Here is a 14,010-nt window from a genome sequence, read left to right on the forward strand (position 1 = left end):
CACCCTCAGCTCCTCCTCTCTTCCCTTTTATGGAATTGTCTGGGCTTGACGGAACCTGTGACACGGTCAAAATGGTGGTGGTGGCCACCTCCCATTTTAGTACAAAAACATGTTATTGGAGGCTATGGAAACCCATTGTCCATATATGTATGTCGATGGTTTGACCACAGAGAATAAATAACGGACACTAGGGGGTGCTAAAAGCAAGCAAATCTGCTTAGTATCCCTTTAACAAACACATGATACCAACCAACACAAATGTGTCATCACATACATGTTAGGTAAGAGCTTCATCCTCCGCCCTACAAAACATCACATCCTGAAGTGTAAGAGTCAACGTCTGGACCCTAAACTCTACATATTTCCACATGTTTATGTATGAAAAGGACTATGCATTAGAGTCACTCTCTTGTTGAAGCCAATCAGAAGATTTGTAGCTAAGTGTTTTAGCATGACTCTGGTGCTTCGTAGCTCTTTTAGATCAGTGTCTTTGTGTTTGACGCTCTGAGGTTTGAGTGAGGTTAGTCTCCTGCATCCCTGTCAGCTTGATGCTAGTAGATTAAAGGAGTAATGTCAGGTTGTTCCTACCTATAACCCAATTGGTTTTGTTTTAATTCAATTCAAAATATTTTCTGCCATTTTCTCTGTCTAGAGCCAAAGCGTGTTCCTCCTCCAGTATCACCGAAGCCTCGCGGGCCTCCGACAGCTCCCAAACCCGGCAAAGCTGTAGCGTCTCCAGTTACCATGAGCCCGGCTGCAGCCAGTCCCACCTCGGCCCCTAAGCCTTCCTCTGTAGCCCAAGGGCAGATGTCGCAAAGACTTTCTATTCAGAGTGCAGTTTAAGATGGTCATTCTTACATTAGACTTTTTATTTTTATTTTTTTACAATTCAGTGTTTTTATCAAAGCTGACAATTTTATGACATCTTGAGTTTCTGCACAGAACCTTTTAGGTTTTCTGTTGCATGAAGTTTTAACTCAACGCACCCCCAAAAGGTGAGGTTCACTGATGAGGCACTAAAAGTAATGATGTCCCATTCTGAGTTAATTCTACCCAAACACAAACCCACAGCACAACTGTGCATGATTTGTCAAAGTTTTAGCATGATCTGAATTTTAGTTTGAAGTCCTTTAAATGACAAACCAAAATAAGTGGCTGCTCACATCTATGAGAAAAGTTTTATTTAAAATGAAAAAAAATAATAATATGAAATTAAAGTTTGCTGTTTCAACAGTAAAAAGATGATTACAATTATGTGAAAATCCAGACTGATTCAGATTAGTGCAGTCACATGGATGCATTTCCTAAAGCTTCACGTATGGTTTATCCTGTGGATCAGATGACAGGATGCATGGTTTTCCTCTTCTTGCCTTTTACGGGTTTCAGTAAAAGCTACTGAATAAAATTACTTAATAATTATAACACCCAAATAATTCATAAATGCATTGTTAAGAACATTTAGTTTCTAGTTTACGTCGTAAGAAGTGAAATTCAAAAAAGAACCCAAGAAGCAGATGCTTCCATCTTGTTTTCAGCTGCACTGATTCATAAAAATGTGTCTATTTAGTGTCTGACTGTCATAATGGACTATGACTGGAAGAGCAGATGCAGCTTCTGATGGTTGATCTCATAGTTCATGTTCTGTAGGAACTCAGTCAGCCCACCAGTGAGCAGCTCTTCCATGGGAACAAACTGCAGCACCTGTCTGTCAGCTTCACCCATGTCTTCCTCTCCACCTAATATCTGACTCATGCAGCTCTGGACTTTAGTTAGAACAGGAAGCACCTGAGCTGCGGCTTTGGGGCAGAAGCCGACACACAAAAGCAACGCCCCGACCACACCTGAGGGAAGTGGACACCTGTACGACACATAGCCGAAACAGGCGTGCAGGCAGAGCACAATGGCTGCAGTGACACGAGTGAGGGCCGAAAACACGGGTAGAAGCAAGGCATCGCCAGAGTTCAGCGTTTGCAGGGAAAACATCACACAACCTAAAAGCTGCTGCTGGTACAGGGGCTCCCCATCGTGGAGCAAGACACAGCCTCTCTGAGGAGGTGAAGGCTCTGCACAGAACCTCAGAGTCAAATCCTCCACTTGATTCTCACTGGGAGTCCACACAGAGCTGCTGCCAAACACCAGACACTGTTTCTTCATTTTGCTTCTCAAAGACCTAGTCTGAAATGCAGCTTCAGACAAAATGGAAGCTGCAGAAAGTGGACGACAAGAGTCACAGGGGGACACAAGGGTCCAGTCTACATCCGTGTTCAGCAAGGCTTCATTCAAATGGTTCAACAGCCCTACGTCACAGAATGGAGAGTTTCTGACAGCAGGCAGCGCAGCTCCGGTGATGATGTACCATGAATCTATGAGGCAGCTGGACAGAGGTCCGTCTAACACACAGCCTGTCTTGCTTTCCTCAGAGTAGTGACTCTGTATCCAGGTGCCATCGCAGCTCCTCTTAAACCGCTCCCTCCAGTTCAGGGTCTGCAGCTCCCTCCGCTCGTTGAATGACCCTGTCTGCTTCTTCTGTCCCAGAGGTCGTCCGGCCGACACGCTGCAGCAGGCGGGACTCACCGTGTTACGAGAAACCCATCGACTTCGTGGAAGAAAGCTCACCTGCACAGAGAAACAAAACGATCACCTTCATATCAAACATTTAAAGAGTTTCTTCTGCAGTTAAAATATCTGAAAATATCTGAGATCAAAAAAACAAAAAAAAAACACCTTAGCTAATAGTCAAACTTTCATTAAAACATCAGAAATCTCCAAGTTTTTAACCACGTTTTGAAACGTCCTACCTGGAAGCGCTGCAGGTACTCCTGAGCTACCAAGTCCCTGGTGTGTTCGAGACACTGCCTCTGCTCTGCTGTTACTCTTTCAAACAGCTGCAGGTTTTCTCTGATCGTCTCCACCTGCAGACTGTGGAAGTATGAGCACACCTCCTCATGCTGCTTCAGAAATGATTCTGGGATAAGAAAAGTGGGAAAAAGGGCCTCGCGGTCAGCCATAGTTGGTCCATAATTACGAATCAGTTTTGAGAGCAGAGGCCTCACGGCCTCTTTGCTGAGGTAGTTCAGACACACGATGTAAACTTCAGAGTTTCCTGATTTGCTGGTGGCAGGTTTGAAGACGTTAACGGTGTGGAAACAGCAGTTCAGCAGGTAAAGTAAGCAGACTGAAGAGTGCTCATATATGGTGAACATCTTCAGCACAAAGGAGCCACCGGAGCTCAGGAGCAGCAGTGCAGCTGTGACCTCGCAGTAATGAAGTGACGCCACCAGAGCTTCCTGTTCATCCGGGTTCTCCTGACAGTCGAAACTCCCATCTGCAGTCACCAAACCAACTCTACGCATGTTTGACACAAACGTCTGCAGATCCAGCAGGTGTTTCTGGATCATGATGTTCCCTGTGTTGTCTGAGCCAAAGAACCACCAGGGCAGTGTGTTGGCGATTAACCGATCATCTGCGATGGTTGCGCTCCCGCCGTTGGCCTCGTGGTATGGATTCAGAGTGTTGGCGGCCCAGCTCCAGTCACAGTAACGTGTGGACTCACTGGTTTTCATGTAGTGATTCAGAGCTGTTATAAAGGCACCAGGAGCTTCACACAGGTGCACCGAATTCAGCTCACCATTCTGAATATCCTCCTCTGGAAGAAGGTTAAAAGTTCCCAGGATCTCATAGAACTTGCACCAGGCCTGAGTGCAGATCTCAGCGTTGGCAGCACAACGAACGGCATTGATCACTTTTCCAGCTCGATTGGTAGAGTTGGTGTGTTGATGCCACACCTGTATGTTCTTGTCACTGAGCTGGTTCTTCACCGTGTTCAGAGACAGCTTCAGCTCTTGCAGATGTTTGTGCTGCTTGGCTGGATGTTTGAGAGCAACATTTGGGTCGGGGAGGCTCCACTCCCCACTGGATGGCTTCACATAAGTCCGAACTTTCTTAAAAATACTTTGGATCTCTGCTTGTGTCTCTCTATCAGAAGCCACCAGGCTGCAGAGGTGCTGCTGCTTGCCAACTTTCCTCCTAGTGCCATTACCTGAGCTCATCCTCCACACCTGCTGAGAAATAACAACAAAAAGTAGTAGAAATCCAATCACTAAAGGGCAAATATGGATTATTTACTCTTTCCTGATGGAATCCAGCAGAATGTTTACCATTTACAAGGTGTGTTTTTGCTGGTTTTAGGGATGTTTTTTTGTGGATTACACTGTAAGTATTGCTGTTGTGTTTCAGAAGAAATTCAGTAAGACCTCAAAAAAGTCAGATCTACAGTCCAGGTTCATCCTAATAGGTTAAAAAACAAAAACTTTAATAAGCTATGCTTAAAATTCTATGACATTTATAGTAATAATATTTGATACCGTTTATTATTTTGAACAAAACACAGGGGGCCCAAGGACAACAGGCAAAACAAGACAAAAAAGTCTGACGTGTTGTGTAAAAACTGCTATTTTTAGCATATTTTTTAGGTCCGACGTGTTGCTACCAGACGTACAGCAGTCAGATCGCAGCAGCAGATCAGAACTGGGTCGTGCAGTGTGAGCGCATGACTCGTGAGATCTGCCCTGCGAGGAAGTCGTACAGTCTGAAGCCGGGCGTACACTGTGCGACTTTTTCACTTTTTTGAGCCGATTTTCCAGTCGTGCGAGAAGCCACGACATCGGGGCGAGTTTTGCGCCGAGCGGTCGTGTAGTGTACAGGGGGTTACGAGAGGCGATTAACACCACGTGACCAGCCGCCGATCAGCAGTCGTGAGGTCGCAGGGACTTCTGGTGTGTTCAATATTTCGCTCGTCCCTCGTGAGGGTATCGCACTGTTGAAGCGGCGCTGCGAGCAGCTACGATCCAAAAAGTATCAGAACCGCTCACGGCGCATGCGCGCGCAATCCTGCATCAACGCCGGCCGGTCGCTCGCTATTTCCCTAATAACACACGCTGTTCGTTTTTGTTTCTACACGTTTTTTTACTCACAAAGATTGTCAAGAAAGCGTGTTTGTCGTGTTCATGTCAAATTAAACTGATCATAAAACACAGATTCACTTTCTTTATTTCGTTTTCCTCATCCAACCCCCATAAATCCCTGTGTGTCCTCCTGCAGCACTCCCGAAGGACAACAGGCAAGACAAAAAAGTCTGACGTGTTGTGTAAAAACTGCTATTTTTAGCACATTTTGGGGCCGACGTGTTGCTACCAGACGTACAGTGTGAGCAGTCAGGTCGCATGCGAGAATTGGGTCGTACAGTGTGAGCACACAACTCGTGAGATCTGCTCTGCGAGGAAGTCGTACAGTTTGAGCTGAAGCTGAACGCTGCGAGTGAAAAAGTCGCACAGTGTACGCCCGGCTTAAGCTGAAGCTGAGTGCTACGAGTGAAAAAGTCGCACAGTGTCCGCCCAGCTTAGTGAAGTTTGCAACAATAAAGTTTAATTCAAAATGTTTACAACACTACGGGCGCAGCTCAAACACCGGCTTGTCTTTACGGAACCCTTTTTCACAGCATGCTTTTAAAAGCGTATGCTTTATGAAAACAATCCTTGTTTCTCCGCGATCTGCTGACAAGTTACAAAACAACCCGAAAACACTGAAACTCACCGAGCTAAAAGACTCACTACGCAGTCAACGGAACTTCCTGATCACGTGACTGAGAAAGAATCAGTCATGCGCATGCGTGCTAGGAGTGGCGCTTGTTACTCTTAAAGAGGTACCTGTGTTTTTGGAGATACGAGTATTTTTTTCTCTAAATTTTCTTCTTTTTTAATTCTTCTGTAAATTAGAAATAAAATAAATCCAATGATTACATCCTAGAGCATGGTGTTTTGGTGCTAATGGGGCAGGTAGCAGTTTTAAAGGATAACAAGAAGAAAGACAGAATTCCAGAAAACTATTTTTTCATTATTATTATTATGACACTAATACAATATTATTTTTTTCCTTTTGCTCGTTCTACCAATTCTGCTCTTTTTCAGGATCCACTGATTACTTCTTTCTTATTTTTTTCTCATATTATTTTCTTAAAATTGTTACTTCTCCTCAATTTTATTATGTATAATTGTTTTTATTATTTTTCTTTTCTTTTTGTTTTTGTTCTTGTGAAACACTTTGTGATTTTTATATTGAAAATTGCTAAAGAAAATATAGTTTCTTCTTAAGACAACATTAGTTTGTAAATGTGGGCACATTTTTCATAAACCGTTCTAATGCAATAATAATAATAATACTAAATGGATAAATAATGTTCTTGGGCATAAGCAACAGTTTAAACAGCAGAATTTGTAAATTATTAATAAAGTTCTGTCTCAGTGCTCAAAGAATATAAGTATTCAATGTTTATTTTTAGCAAGACTACCTGCAGCATGATGTCACCTGATTATTGTTGTAGGGAGAAAAAAAGTTCAGTTCAACTTAAAATTCAACACTCATCTTCTTTGCATACATGGTTTATCATGTCACACTTGTCTGTTTTACAAAGGGAGTGCATCTAAAAATATTCACGTCACTGAGCATGTTTCATGTTAGCTCAGTCTGTTGATGACACTGTCACTGAAGCAGATGTTTAGCCAGATGTTGTGTGAATGTAGAAGAAAAAACAAACAAAGAAGAAATTATTCAGTCCTTTTAATATCTGAAGCTAAAGCATCTCAATTTTACTCAAATCATCAATGGCCTGTGTGAAATGCACCCTTATTCACAATCTGCAATCTTGTGGCAACATTAGTGTTAATTAATCAGCCTGTTCAGCTTGGCCTAAGATAAAGTGCTTTAAATTACAATTCAATTCTAACTATCACCTTGCCAATTAGAGATGATCCTGCTAATTTTGATAAAATACAATTAATGAAACTGTTTGGTGAATTGTAAAAAACTAAGTGGATACAGAGTCTTTACAGTCTGCATGCTGCGGAACGGCAAAGAATTGCTGCACAGGATGAATGAAATTGACAGTTTTATCTCCAACTGGACGAGGAGCAGAATAGAAATAAACACGGCATTAAGCAATCACGTCAAACATCTGCTCATTGTCACAGCGACGCTGCAGTGATGCTAAAACGTCTCTCTTTTCCTCCATACAGCTGCTGTCTGACAGCTACCTCTCTTTTCTGCAGAACCCCCTCCCCTCACAAAAGATGGATCATCTGAAAAACAGACAACACATATCAGCATCTGAGTTGGAAAAAGAAGGGGGCGCATCACATCTGGTGGATACAAGCAAATAATTTACAATGTAAACAGGCTCATGAACAAATCATAATTTGTGTCAACACTCCTGCTCGAGCAGCTTCTGAAGTTGGAGTTGCAGCTGACGGATTTTCTGACTGACGACCCAGAGCCACCGCTCCAGAACTCGGCTGAACACTCGCTGATCCGGCTGTCATCTGCAGCATTTGGGAGTATCTTGGAATTTTAAATGATCTCACAAAATACCAACAAGCTAGTAATCTATAACGTGTTTCCAAATGCAGTTAGAATTCTATACTGTAACCTGCTGTGACAACAGTTTAGTACACACTAGTTTTTAATTATTTTTCATTAATCTCACTAACGAAAAACAGCTAGTTTCTAAGAATTAAAGTAATCCTAATTTCATGTATGTAAAACATTATTTGGTTCCATTTGAAGTTTGGGATAAATTCAAGGAGTCTGCATGGATTAGAGAGCAGAAAGTCTGAAATCTTCCTGTTTGCTTGACAGGCATTTTCTTTTCATAATCAAGAAAAATAACCAATTAACCTCATCTGGTGCTGAGCTGCAATTGGATGTCATCTCTGTTTACTCTCCAAAACACTATATTCCAGTTCCTCCTCTGATCCTTGCTTGTTTTATGGGTTAAGTTTAAGAAACTAGGTGGGATGTGTTCTTTTTGTGGTGTTTAAAATTATGTTCGCATGTAGTTTAAGCCCCTCCCAAACAGTTTCAGTTTTGAGGATATTAACTTTAGCTGCTGAGCATTATTCTGGCACTTGTCCTCTCTATTTCAGTTTTATGGTCTCATACCAATTGACTTCAGGTCACCCGCTGAAGCAAACTGATTCAATAAAAGGCAGAGTTGTGGGTCAAAGGGCCCAAATCTGGCCACAGGGACACTTGTCATTTAGTGTGTAAACAGCACGCTCCCATCTAAAGATGTGTTTGCTCAGGTTTGTCTGCAGCACTGTCACTGCACACGTTTTGCTTCCATGCACTTGAATACGGAGGCCTGTCACCGAGCTGTGATTCATTACATCTCTGCACCCCCTGGAGATTTTCTCCCTCCATGCGTGTGATCCATGTTTGTCTGCACAGATTCATATTTCTCCTCCCTGAAACATTGATGATGAAGGGTGGTGGGTGCAGACTGGGGCGCGACACGAGCCTTTAAATCAGTTGTGATCTGTGCTTAGAAGAAAACTCCCACTCTGATCCACTTTTTTTTCTTTCTGCAAAACAACTTGGTGACTGAAGTGATTGCTTGGATTTTTCCTTTCAGTGTCATCAGGATGATAATAATAATAATGCATTGAACTTATATAGCGCTTTTCTAGATACCCAAAGACGCTTTCACACACTCTCACATTCACACACTGCTAGTGATGGTAAGCTACTTGTAGCCACAGCCGCCCTGGGGAGGTCTGACAGAGGCGAAGCTGCCATTTGGCGCCGTCGGCCCCTCTGACCACCACTAATACAGGCAAGTTGGGTGAAGTGTCTTGCCCAAGGACACAACAGCAGGATACCCCTGGCGGGAGCTGGAATCGAACCCATGACCCTCCGATCATGAGGCAACCCGCTCTACCACCTGAGCTACTGCTGCCCCAAATGATATGGGATTATAGACAATTGATGGTATTCTTTGCACTTTAAGGCACAAACTCATTTTATTTGTTTTTGACTGCCTGCAAAGTTTCTGCAGAGTAATTTGGCTAAAATTATTCTTAACAGAAGCCACATCTGTTGATTTCACCAGTTTTTCCTGATATATGCTTGTCATCCTACACAGCATTCCTATTGTTTCCTCTCTTTCTTGATGCATAAATCCACAGCCTTGGGCTATCAGAAGATTCACTCTTGCATCATGAGCAGAAAGGATTTTTTTACGTTCTCAGGTGGGACTAATCCTTGTGGTGGGGTTGTTTTTGCAGCAGTAAGCTCAGAAAGTCCAAAATCCTAATTGCTCCCTGTGGATGGGGGAGATTGTACTTCCCTATTTGCCTGCAGGGAGGTGACTTTCTCCCTAAACACTTGACAAACCTCAAGAAAAGCACAACTCAGTGGTGTGAAACAGCAAGTCAAGTTTGAGAGTTTGTTTGTGCTGCATTGTGTTGAGTTTAGCTCCTCTCTCCTGCAATGGGAAGTGGATACGATGCATATTTGGTCCCTGAACTTGTGGTGTGCAGAAAGTGATGATGCAGTTTACTGTTTCGGTAAGGTGTTTATCTCTGGTGGAGCTGTGCACAAGAAAATCACAGCACAATCTGCCGGATGGACCTCAAACCGGATTCTGCTTTATCTGTTTGCAGCATTTTGGCCCCTGGGTTTGTTTTATCGCTGGCGATCACACTGTAGTCGCCCACAAATGCATACTGTAGCGCATCTGATAAAAAATGTCTGATTACTACAATGAGGCACCGTGTCACTCTATTTTGCACACGCTGTACTCTCCCATTCTGACTGCTGCTCAGCCGTATTAACACAAAAGCAAAAATGTGGCAGAGAGAAGCCCGGAGATGCTAATTTATTGCACATGTGTGCTTCCACACGGATAATCGCACCGTGATATTCATTCCTACCAACAACATTGGTTTTTGTTGTCCCGTAAAGCATATAATTATGCAGTTTAAGATGCTGATCATAGAATAACATCAGCAACGAAGCAAAGGTATTTTTCTGGTGATGTGTTTCTGCAGAGTTTTTCCTCTTATTCTAAACAGATAAAGAGTTTGTTGGACATTTTGCTGGTGGTGAACTTCAGCAGATGTCAGCTAAAGCAGATAATTATAGATGAACAAGAGTCACTGCGTTGTTATCGGTGCAGAAATGACAGAACAGCCTTCTGGATATTCAAGACAGAAATGATTTGTTGACTTAAGCTGCAAATGCCCTTTAAATGATGTAACTTTTGTATCGCCTTTAGCAGTTTTTATTTTTTGTGTGAAAAACAGAAAAAAAAAATCAAAGAAACTGTGGAAGATTTGATTCCCATGAATAAAATAACAAATAGTAACCCTGTTGTAGCCTAAATAAGTGGCATTAATGCATTTCACCCACTTCAAGCATGGATTTATTTGTATTCTCAGCCACTCCCTGCAGGCCCATGGCTCCCTTTATCTCATCACTATTGTCATTCAGCACACCAGCTCATCGAACGCTTTTAGTGATCACCTCCTTCAGCTTCTCTTTGCGTTCTCTGCACATTCTTCAGTATTTAAAGCTTTGTTCTCATCAGGTCAGGTACATTAGTCATCTGTCAGGTAGGTCAACCCATCGTTGATGTTTGATTAAGCACACAGGAAACGGGCAGATCCAACAGCTTATGAAGGTCACTTGGTGGACACAATCATCGTTGTGCAGCAGCTGTTAATGTGTTTAGGATTATTTGTGAATCTAAGATTAATTACAAGGTTCTTCTGTGGCTTTGCACCATCCGTTCTTCTTGCTGGATGCAGTTGGTCATGTTAATTCAGCAGCCGATTTTTTTTTATCGCTGCATGAGAGAAGAGAAAAGCCAGGGGCAGAATTTCAGTGAGCAAACTCAGTTGCACAGCTGCATTTGAAGCATTCATATTATTTAGGCAAATGTTTCATAAAAGATGCTCCCACCCCCACGCTTTCTCTCCAACATGAGTGTCTTATCACATGAACCTCACGTGACTCTCAGAGAAGCATGAGGCTAACTCCTCTTAAAGGCTTTTGTGTTTGCAGTTACTCTGGACTCCCTGAGTTTGTTGGATTAATGTTAGCTTGTGAATGAATTGGAGCATCAATGTTAGAAACTGCACACTGGCATGACAAAAACACCATCCCATAAGCCATAATGATCACTTTTTACAAATATTGTTTAACCTCGCCTGAAAAGCCGATTACAGGTTTACTGAGGGACAAACAGCATATTTTAAAGTAATTTTCAACCATTTTGAGGTGTAAAAGTTAAACATCAGTATTTTACACATCGAGTTGGTCAGACTGATGAGTTAAGCACAACCAAGATCAGTGCTGTCAATCTAAGGTTGTAGGTTTGAGACCCTGCTCAGTCAGTTACACTTGTTATGTCCTTGGGCAAGCATCTCAACTATCTTGCCCCCTGCTGGTGGTTGAATGGACTGGTGGTGCATGTGTAGGTCAGTGGCGTGTCCAGATCTTTTAAAATGGGGTGGCCCAGGTGAGGCACTACTTTGTGCATGGGTGGCACCAATGGTTATGCTATTTTTGTTTTACCTCCAAGCCTTTTTTGGACAATGAAAAGCCTATTTAAATGTAAATTAGTGTGGTGGCGCCTGGGGTGGCCAATCAGATTCCAAGGGTGGCATGTTCTACCCCAGGCCACTCCCTGGACATGCCCCTGGTGTAGGCACCACCACGGTCTCGCCTAGTCAGTGCGCCCTAGGGCAGCTGTGGCTACTGTAGCTCATCACCACCAGCGTACGAATGTGTGAAAGGGTTTTGTAAAGCACCTTGGGGGTCTCTAAGACTCTAGAAGGCACTATATCAAATACAGGCCATTTACCATTATAACCTTTACTCCACAATTGATTTTTTAAATTAAACAAATGATTTGACAGATACGTTGAGACATTCTTGTAACTGGTCATTATCACACGTGTAAACAACCTCAGAATAAACAACCAAGAATGCAAAAATGTCTTTGCAAAAGTTTTTGTTGTGTGACCTGTTGGGAAATTTGGGAAATTGGAGCAACAGTAAGATGGGAGGAATCCGTTTTGGTCTTGGCTGTACTGCTGTTAGATTGTCAGCCTAATTGGCAGCAATTAACTGTTAAACACAACTTTAAATGTCCCAAATTCCATTAAACTCACTTCAGTGTCACTGACTCCCTCATCTTACAGGTCATTTGGGGTCATGCCGCCCGACCAGCCTGTGAGGTGTTTCAGTGCTCGGCTGTGAAGGTTTGTGAAACTGCCTGTTTGCAAAAAGCCCACTGAAGTCTCTTTTGTGTCACTATTTCTGGTTTAACACAGCTGACTAACCTCAAACCTCTTTCGTCTTGCATCTCCGTTGTCTGAAATGTGTGCACAAAGGCGTGTCTGCAGATCTTTTATCAGTGTTCTCATTAATAATACAGCAATCCAACCGCTGGCTAGGAATAACTACCAGGTCAGAGCTGAGTCATGATCTGAGGAGCTGTGACGTGTCACTTGAATGGCCGTTTGCTCGGCTTGTGCACTGAGATGTTGTGTTTAAAAAAAAGTGGTTAAAAGGAGAAACTTTGGTTAGAATAGAAACAATTTTGGCATTCATGAACTTAAACGGACTTATGTAAATATATGTTCAGCAGTACTAAGCCTCCATAGGTGGTTGTTGTTTTATTATTTTTGAACTAATCGACTCTTTTTATGTTAAGGCTGAACAGGATTTGTCTTTGTGATCCTGCATAATTCTACATAAACCCAAAGATGCGGCGTTGTTGCTTTTCAGCAAATGAAACCAAAATGAAACGAAAAGCCTCTTAAACACCTGGGGAGGTCTGCGACGTTCCATCGCCTTGTTTTCACTTTCCAGGTTAAATATCAGCATTATGCCACTTTAACTCATCTAAATTTCATGAATACACCATTAGCAGGATTGCACGATCGTCCATAATCTGCAATCCACCGGCACTGCATGCAAAGCCAACACGCCAGTGCTCCTGCTTTTAATTCAGAATGTGTGTGTGAATATTAGCATTTGTGATCAGAAAGAATTAAGTTCATGTTCAGGTGACACTTTTCCATCAGAGTAGTTCATTAACGTCCATCATCGTCTTTCTCATCTGCCTGCAAATCTTCATTATTAATGCCGTCATTCACTCCTTCTAAGGGTTCAGAGCTCTGACAAATCTTGGAAACACTCTTATTATTATTCATACTCTTCAGGATTTATGACAGGCGTTTTCCTCCATATTTGTTTCAGACTCTTCATGTGTTTGCTGAATATTTGTATGAAATCGTTCTTCAGGACGTAAGCTCAAACATATTTTCTGCCATCTTAAGCTCACTGTTTTCACTTCTTTCCTTTTCTCTCCAGGATCAACAGTGCAGCTCTGCAGGGATGTGATAAAGTATCGTCTCCTTCCTCTGATCCTCCCCCTCCCCCTCCCTCCATCGCAGCATCCATCCTTCACACCACCTTGTGAAGGTCCAAACAACAGAGGCAGATGAGAAAGGGAAGAAGTGTTTTCTGTAAAATGAGCCACAGTATTCTGCAGATTTTGTGGCGAGTCACACAAAAAAAAAACTTAAAAAAAGAGCAGCAGCCTGCTAAGATTTACGCCAAGAAGACTGAGTGCTTCCCTGGCCGGCCGAGAGGAAAAATAAAGGGTGCATAAAGCTGGAGATAAAAGTAACATTTGGAGGGAAGGTAGTTTATCTGAAATGTAAACTCAAAACTCAGCAGCAGGAGTGATTCATGGGGATCTGCAGTCCTTACTGGTTCATGGCGTGCATCAATTAATGTTTTATTGTTCAGGTAAGGAAGGGGGCTTTGTAAAACATTTAGGCTTTATCTGAAAATTACCAATGCGGGATTGGGAAAGAAAGGATTGTGATGCTGTAGCAGGGCCCTGCAACATTAATAACAGAAAATCACATTTCTAATTGACTTTGACCCCAATATTAGCAGTTTATAATCTAAAGTGATAGTTTATTTTGTCTTTTCAATTAGTAAACAAAATAAACTTGACAGTTCTATGCAAGAAAATCATCGCTCCTTTGTTCTTTTTATTAGTAATTGTGTCTTTTTTGTTTATTTAATGTATGTTTTTGTGCCTGCATGTGTTTTGCCTCTTAGTGCTATTTGAGCTGCTTAAAAAGTCCTTTTCAG

At 42.4% G+C, this 14,010-nt stretch overlaps 1 protein-coding gene and 1 long non-coding RNA gene across 3 annotated transcripts in view; both read right to left on the reverse strand.

Moving 5' to 3' along the window:
- Positions 1–1,164: 1,164 nt before the first annotated feature.
- Positions 1,165–5,689, reverse strand: cmtr2 (cap methyltransferase 2). Of its 2 annotated transcripts, none has more exons than XM_015952948.3 (3): positions 5,593–5,689; positions 2,799–4,058; positions 1,165–2,616 (listed from the first exon to the last, which is right to left on the reverse strand). In XM_015952948.3, exons 2-3 carry the CDS (start codon positions 4,047–4,049, stop codon positions 1,588–1,590), a joined length of 2,280 nt encoding a protein of 759 aa, XP_015808434.3. In that variant the 5' UTR covers positions 4,050–4,058; positions 5,593–5,689; the 3' UTR covers positions 1,165–1,587. The 2 variants fall into 2 exon arrangements, with proteins under 2 accessions (XP_015808434.3, XP_015808435.3); XM_015952949.3 differs by having other exon boundaries at positions 2,799–4,061; positions 5,593–5,665.
- Positions 5,690–6,602: 913 nt separating this feature from the next.
- The window catches only part of LOC139071687 (uncharacterized), a 34,842-nt gene continuing 27,434 nt past the window's right edge, over positions 6,603–14,010 (reverse strand). The window contains exon 3 of the long non-coding RNA XR_011521526.1: positions 6,603–7,133. This is a non-coding gene — a long non-coding RNA (uncharacterized lncRNA). The remainder of the gene's footprint in view (positions 7,134–14,010) is intronic.

This window comes from Nothobranchius furzeri, chromosome 9, assembly GCF_043380555.1.
Source record: "Nothobranchius furzeri strain GRZ-AD chromosome 9, NfurGRZ-RIMD1, whole genome shotgun sequence".
NCBI lineage: Eukaryota > Metazoa > Chordata > Actinopteri > Cyprinodontiformes > Nothobranchiidae > Nothobranchius > Nothobranchius furzeri.